The sequence below is a fragment of the Perca fluviatilis genome, chromosome 4, assembly GCF_010015445.1.
Source record: "Perca fluviatilis chromosome 4, GENO_Pfluv_1.0, whole genome shotgun sequence".
NCBI classification, from domain to species: Eukaryota; Metazoa; Chordata; class Actinopteri; order Perciformes; family Percidae; genus Perca; species Perca fluviatilis.
This window is the reverse complement of record NC_053115.1, coordinates 25,322,758-25,330,628: the sequence shown is the minus strand read 5'-3', so window position 1 is coordinate 25,330,628 and position 7,871 is coordinate 25,322,758. Positions and strand designations below refer to the sequence as shown.

General features: G+C 37.3%; 1 protein-coding gene across 1 annotated transcript; it reads right to left on the bottom strand.

Moving 5' to 3' along the window:
• Positions 1-961: 961 nt before the first annotated feature.
• capza1a (capping actin protein of muscle Z-line subunit alpha 1a) lies at positions 962-7,235 on the bottom strand. Its single transcript, XM_039796415.1, has 10 exons — positions 7,107-7,235; positions 5,512-5,575; positions 5,360-5,411; positions 5,002-5,065; positions 4,659-4,865; positions 4,495-4,574; positions 4,279-4,357; positions 4,111-4,182; positions 3,849-3,911; positions 962-1,854 (listed from the first exon to the last, which is right to left on the bottom strand). Exons 1-10 carry the CDS (start codon positions 7,140-7,142, stop codon positions 1,714-1,716), a joined length of 858 nt encoding a protein of 285 aa, XP_039652349.1. The 5' UTR covers positions 7,143-7,235; the 3' UTR covers positions 962-1,713.
• Positions 7,236-7,871: the final 636 nt, after the last annotated feature.

Sequence of the window (7,871 nt, the reverse complement as noted above, 5' to 3'; positions counted from 1 at the left end):
TATAATGACTTATATATATACATATATATGTATATATATATATATAAATAAATGGTCAACTGGCATTTTTGCTTAGTAAACTACTTAAATTATTAATTTTATTAATCAAAATTAGGGTTCATCTTATATTTAATTTTGTCCGAGCAACAGTCCAAAACCCAAATATATCCAGTTCACTATGATGTAAAACAAGGAAAAGCAATCAGGCCTCACACTGGAACCACCAAATATTTGTTATTTTGCCTCAAAAATGACTCTAGCAAGTAAGCGATTATGAATGAAGTTTCTGTCGAATAATTATCTATGAATCATGTAATCGATAAATCAACTAATTATTTCAGCTCTAATTAAAATGAAATGGGGATAGAACCTTCATAATTCCAAGTTCAAAATAGATACTAAGTCCACAGTGCACATAATAACGGCAGAATATTTTTCATTTACATACGGTTATTGACACAATACAGATGTAATTTACCAAATGCAGTGCATACTGTGCTTCATTATAAAGCAACCCTCAATGAAATATGGTCTGCAACACACAGCTGAATTTACATATTTTGATAATGCCACCGCCAAACATATATTTACAAAATGTATGCATCCAGGACTGAGGTAATTGGTCAAAATTACCCCAGCACCACCCCAAGCTCCTAAGAACATTCTGACAAGCTGCCAAACAAACTCAGTGAGAGTTTCTATTAAATTCACAAATCTTATTTATGAAGCTAACATTTTAAATACACATTCTGCAAGTTTTATCTCACTACATTATGGTCTGGTGTCAGGTATGTAATTTTAGTGGGAATACTAAATTTAATTTCAATTCATTTTGTTATTCCTAAAAACAGACAACTTTAGTCTAAAATAAGAGAATGTGTTAGACTGTAAACTTCTCCTCAGGTCAATAACCCCCTGAAATTTCCAGAAGAAACATGATGTAAAACACAAATTATTACCATTGCTTGAATATCATAGTTTTATTTCATGAATAATAAATGTACTTACAGTTTGTATAAAAAATATAGCAAAAGCTAAAGGCAAACAGTGGGCACATCAATACTTTATGAGTCCAAGGGGGTAAAGAATAATTATCACCGGAAATGTCTCTGAACAACAAATAAAAGTGGAAGAACTAAACTTCAGGAGGAAAGACAAAATGTGAAAAGAAAAAACATTTATGCTTGAGCTACAACCCTGCGTCGAGAGGGATGCATACATATAAACAGATTATGTCTCTCAGTCATCGAATTGCATATAGTATTTGCCCTCTGTTAATAAACTATAGGAGGTATTGAAAGCTCTTAAAGAATATCAGTTATGTTATATAGAGAGTGTAAATTAGTTGCTACATAAAAGTCAAGGGGTTTTGTGAGGATGTGTCCATTTTAAAGCACTGAGGGATCAGAAACTGTGGGTTTAACATGTGACTGAGAATTTGAATAGCAGGGATGACCCAAGCTCTCACAGTGTTACTAAAGGCATTATTTGTTAAAAAATAATATGTTTGCAAATGAGCGACAGTTACGTCACTCAATGTCATTGTAAATTGAAGGCATCCCCTCGTAGTGCATAACGGAAACTGGCATTCTCTGTAAAACCCCCAAACAAATGTCTCTTTTAGAAGGACATACAGTACGTTACGTTGCGTCACACGTGTTAGCGCAAGCGTCAGCTTCTCCCCGATCGGTCTGTCGTAACAGCCTCTGTTCTCTAAGCATTCTGCATCTCCTTGCCAATCTTGTAGCTGAGGATTTTATTCCAGTCAATCTTGGTGCGGGTGACTGGGAGCTGTCTGCGTAAGGCTTTGAACGTGGTGTCCGACATGGTCTGATAGTTCTCACTGATGGCCACCTGAAAGAAAACAAAGATAAGCACGTCAGTCATGCTTTCTGTGCCATGATGTCATCTGTCACTGCCCGTTAGTTGGACATTTTCAGAAGGAAAACAGAATTTTATTTTGTTTTGTTCACACTGGGATGATTTAGGCGTGTCAATTTTCCATGAAAGTTCAGTTTATTCTTTGTCCCAGAAGGGCAATTTGTGTGCAGCAGGAAGACATGTACAGATGTTTAAAATTGGAATAGCTGTTCAATTAAGCAATATTACACAAGATGGAGTACTTCAATGTCATTATTGGCATGACAGTGATGTGACTAGGGCCGATGCACTTTTTTTTCTTCTTTCATGAACAGATTTAGCTACTACGTCCGCGGACTTCATATGAAGGCTATTTTTAACATAGCACCAGGTCATTGACTTATCGGTGCTGATGTGATCCAGACATTTCCAATAACAGAGGGTTGTAAAAAACAAAAAACTAAAAACAAAGTATTTAATCAGATTAATCTCTTTATATGAATATGTTGGAGAGCTTCTGCAAATGCAGTGGTTAAGTTCAAGTTCAAGATTTATTTTTATGAATAAAAATGTTTCCTGTTATTGTTTACTCTGGTAAGTATTGATGTTACTATGGAAATGGTGGAGTAACATTTTTAGTGATGACATACCTCTCAAGTATCACGCATTGGGCGTGAGACACACGCATTTCACACCGTTCACACGCCACACCTTGTATTTCTCACGCAGAGAAATTACCAGGATAACGCCCACCAAGTTGCGCCACTATTTTTTTAACCGTGGAACAGGTAGAGGAATCAAGTGGGTTCCCCATAGAGTTCAGAAGGCTCTGCCACGCACCAGCTGAGTGAGTGTGGATTTCAAGTTGCAGCTTTCGTCGCTGTTTGTCACTTTGCCTAAGATTGAGTGACAAGTGTACTCGCCCTGTTGTTTATTTGGTTGCCATGACTTCACGAGTGATGACGTCCTGTCACTGTTCCAGTTGAGGGGACAGAGAGTGGATGACAGTTCGCTTGAGTTCAGTAGAGCACACGGCTCTGTAGAATCATGTAATTATGACTTTATATACTACATGTACATAGCGGAAACCCTGTTGTGCGTCTGCCCTATTTCTGATACTGTGGCGGCAGACATCAACATAGAGGAAACACTGGGTAACTTTTGCGCCTATTATTATTATTATTATTATTATTATTATTATTGCTACATATTGAATCGGCTGCAGGGCTACTCTGAAAGTTTTATATTTTTATAAAAGATACCCATTTTATAATAGGCCTTCCCATAATACTTTTATAACAGTACCCATAATAATTTGGAATATCTTTAGTTTTTTCTTTCCTTTTATTTTTACCGCACAACCTCCCGGCCCCCATTGTGAAAACCTTTGGCCTAGGCTATTTCATTATATTTTATCCAGACAATGCATAGTATTAATTATTACACACACACACAAAAAAAAAATGCTGAATTAAATAAAAAAAAATTATTTGTACGAATTTTGTGTTATTTATCAGATCAGACCCCCGTCCCCACCCAAACCCCTGCCGCCAAAATCTCACTGAACTCTGTTCAAAACTTGAGAGCCCTGTGATGAGGAAGGTATGCTGTCATGCTGATTTTAATCAAATTCTAAATGTCTAGTTGACCAATCGCATTGCCTGGTCGGCTCAACTTGTTGTATAATTTGAATGAAGTTTGCCAAATTTGTCTCAAAAACCTGAAAAAAAAGGCAATTGATTAATGAATTACTTTTCATTCTGATTTTCCAGTATCCTACAGGGCATGTTTTGCCAGTGATTTATGAGTTTTGTTGTCGACATGTACAGTAGGTCTAAAAAATCTGATTGTGAGAATGATTTAAAAAAAAAAATAATCTTTCTGGACTTTTTTTGTGATATTGTTTGAAAATGTATTCTGGATCACAATAGTAAAAACTTTTTATTGACATATGGGGGCCAATCTCGTTAGTCTTAACTACCACATACCTGGTATTCATTCTCTGCATCCTCAATAATTTTCACAAGCTCCTTTGCAGTCTGGCTCTCATTCTGCCAAAACATACATTTGTGGGTTAATTAAACAACTTAGACACACATAAATACTCAAAAAAATCAATTTAATTATTTACTACTTGCTTCTGAATTATCAACGCCACTTAGTGTTGTCTGACACAAACCATAGTTACGGAAGAATCTTCAGCTTCCCAGAGTTTAAAATAGAAAAAAGGGAACATGTTAAAATACTTACAGACACAGTCAGTGTTTCCTGTACATCTTTATGGCTAACCAGTTGCACATTTCCATCCTCATAATAATGTACCTGGAAATAAAGACAGAGGAGATGCACACAATAATCAAAAAAACAAACAAATTTCACAGCTAAGCTCATACCACACCTGTTAATTACTTAACACACCTGTATTTTCAAGACTCCAACCACCTGTGCTGTAGATTGCGAGACACTAAACTTCCATTCAGACCGGCAGCGACCGTTCCTGGAAACAGAAAAAGCAGAAGAGTACACTTGAAAACCAATCCCAAACACACCTGACACAATAGCACATGACTGCCTCCACGCTGCACCAATATAATTGTAAGTTTAAAATGAGATCCATATCCTCTCTCAACTGACCAGAAGTTTTTAGGCTCAAATTGATGACTCTCAATACAAGCGATAATGGTCTGCTGGCCATCAATTGTTTTCCCATAAACCTAAAGCAGATAAAAGAGGATGAGTGGGTGATTCATTGTGTGTAGTGCTGAACATGGCGGTGCAGGCTGGGAGAGTGAGCTCACGGTGCAAACTCCACTGGGGTAATGCTCCTTGACGTAGGCCCTCAGGGCAGAATCACAGGCATCTCTCCATGACCTGAGGGCTGCCTCGCCCTCATGGGGCTTGGGGTCGCTGGCTTCCTTTCTCAGGTGGTCAAATTTGAAGGAGATCTTGTTGTGAGGGTCAAAAAAGCGGCCATTACCCAGGTCTCCATGCTCTGTTATCAGAACCTTCAGGACAAACAGAGAAACCTGCCGTTACTATACCGGTTTAGTCAGGCATGGTCGTAAATAATGAATAATTAGGATATAAGGATAAAATCTAGATTTTTTTTTTTTTTTTTTTTTTTTTAAAGAAAAAGCTTACCTGATCTTCATATCCATCAATTTTGGCAAGGGTGAACTGATCCATGTTGTACTGGGCAAAGGCACTGTACACATATACATATATACACATATGACTACGTGTACGTGTATGTACATGCAACTTGTGGGTGTATTCTTTTTCTAATATATATATATATATATATATATATATATATATATATATATATATATATATATATATATATATATATATATATATATATATATATATACACACACATATACACACATATATATATATATATATATATATATTAGAAAAAGAATACACCCACAAGTTGCATGTACATCCAGAATATCAGAATTTTATTACATAAAAAAATAATAATGAAACTTACTGAGCCGCGCCCTCTCTGAGAAGGTTATCATTGTTGAGCAGTATTCGCACATCTGAAAAGAAGAGTTAACATAAGAAAAACTTTGACAAATTGTTTCCATGTACATTTAAATGAAGGTAGTCTTACAGATGTCAATCACAAATTAGGCTCACCATTGAAGACTTCATTGAACTCTCCAGGAGGAGAGTGTATCACAAAATTAGCTGCAATACGGACCTAGAAATAGACAAAATATCTTAGTAAGAGGCATCACATTATCACTAAATACAGAGTAGTTATTGGTTCAGTTCCCTTCATATTAAAATAAATTGTGTTAAGACAGAATAACAACAGTCTCCTCTAGCACTAGCCGAATCTGCTGTATGTTTTGTTTTCTGAAAATCTAGCCAATTTTACTCTCCTTTGAGATACTGCAGGTGGTGTATATGAGAAGTGACTGCCACTAGAGTGAAGCAGAGAGCAGTCTGCTAACTTTCTTGGCCGCTTGTTAGGCTTAGATCTATTTTGGCCACTCCTTAGATGGCAGGCAGGGTATGTCGCCCAAGGGCTTTTCTTAGCAGCCAGTATGCAAGTGTAAGCATGTGGTGTCAAAGCCACAGGGTGAAGAAGTCGTGGCAGGTACTAGTGCTCTCATAAGGTAATATACTCAGTAAGGACTGTTAGGTAGTGGAGAGTTAAAAACAATCAGGCAGAACATAGAAAGTTGGAAGTAAAGTTTAATATCAATAGAGGAGTTGGAATAACCTTTAACCAGTCCTACATCCTAATGTCTCTGCCACATTATAGTGTTGCTGTGCCAGTGATGCCGTCTGTCAGGCAGACAGGCCTCCAGGCTACAGCTGGCAGTGACCTACAAATGGGCTGTACAGTTGAAAGGGCAGAGGGGCATAACAATGAGTAACCTAGTTTAACTACACTCCCAAATAGTCGCTCCATTCAGAGCCCAGAAAGCACTCCCAGGCTCAGACTCTGATTCTCCACGATGCAGTTCAACAATCTGAGCTTGTGTCTAATAAAGAAATAGATATCTAATAAAGGTTAAAATTGTAGGTTTCAATGCACTGACTTATTTATGTGTATTTTCAAAGATTCACTGTAGTAATGCTGGGAGCTGTAGGCTCACGTCACACCATCCGTTTTAAGAATGCAAAGCATTATTTTACAACAAGTTGCAACATGAGCCAGGGGGAGCAACACCAGTCACTGCAAGAAGACTGCTTCTGCCCCATGAATCTAGCGCAAAAAGTTGCAGGCATACAAGTTAAATACAAAATACCTGCAAACTCGACTAACATGAGTGACTAACTTAAGTATAAGCAGCTACATTAATTTATAGTAAACTGGGTGTGGGTGGTGTTATGCTGCCCTCATCCTTACTGTAAATGCAGGAAGTAGCTCGACTTCCTTCAATTTAGCATTAGCTTATCATTTTCTATTATTCTAGCTAAACTCAAAATTCATGTTAAATCAGACATCCAGTTCAACCGTGCGCATGCCATTTTTAATCACATGGGCCGGACTCACATAAGTTAGCTAACTTACATTATGTATTTGTGCACGAGAACAACATGCAAGTTCTGAACTGTCAAATACAACACTGCCTTGGTTTAGCTCCACCAACAGCCACCTTATACGGTCCGTTTGGCGATTCATGCTGCAGTAAGTGTTTCATAAAGCACTAATATGTTCAAAGAACACATGTTAAGGCTAATAGAATATATCACAGTATGAATTTATAAAGTAATACCTTCTCTTCATCGCTGAGCTCTTCGAAATCTGCCATCTTGGCTCACTCACTGAAGTGTTAACAAAGCGACTCTCGGTGTTGCCAGGTATGTGTGACTCCTCCCAGCACAACCAGACGCCCAACAAGGCAAACGGCCCTGTGGTGGGGGGAGTTGTCCTGAATATACAATACATTTAATGAAATAGAAACGACTTAGATGAATGTTCGAAATAATGCTTAGTTACGAAAACATGTGTTACATAATAACACGAATGAACTCGTAATTTATATATAATTTATACAAGTGAAAATTTTTACATACAAACTAAGCTAGTCTCACTTGCCAGATCTATCTCAACAGCACTGCGGAGTAAAAATACAGTTGACAATATCCCAACCTGGCAACCCTAACGCATTCAAGTAATGTGGGATAGATGGGATGATGGGAATGACTTGCGAGTGACTATTCAAGATGGTAGATTAACGTAGAGTTTGTCGTGTGAGGGTTAGAAATATTCAATGCCATTGATAATATAGCACTATATCCATTCAATTCGGGTGTAATTATCTTGACAAATGGAGTTCCGACCCCAACATTTACAGTTTATGGTCGCGACTGACGTGATTTATCCATGTTTGTTTGGTTTTACGACACACACTGTGTTGATATGAATATGTAGGAACTTTTAAAAATTTGATATTTTCGTAGTCGTAAATACGACTTGGATGTTGAGACATGGACTCTATTTAGATTTAGATTTAGATGAAACTCTTAATTACGATAAC

Excerpts from the sequence above, each read along its gene's own strand:
- capza1a (XM_039796415.1), bottom strand. The coding sequence starts at position 7,142 with ATGGCAGATTTCGAAGAGCTCAGCGATGAAGAGAAG. Across the intron at positions 5,576-7,106 it reads AGCTCAGCGATGAAGAGAAG|GTCCGTATTGCAGCTAATTT; the intron begins GTATTACTTTAT and ends GTCTATTTCTAG. Across the intron at positions 1,855-3,848 it reads ATGCAGAGAATGAATACCAG|GTGGCCATCAGTGAGAACTA; the intron begins GTATGTGGTAGT and ends GTTTTCTTTCAG.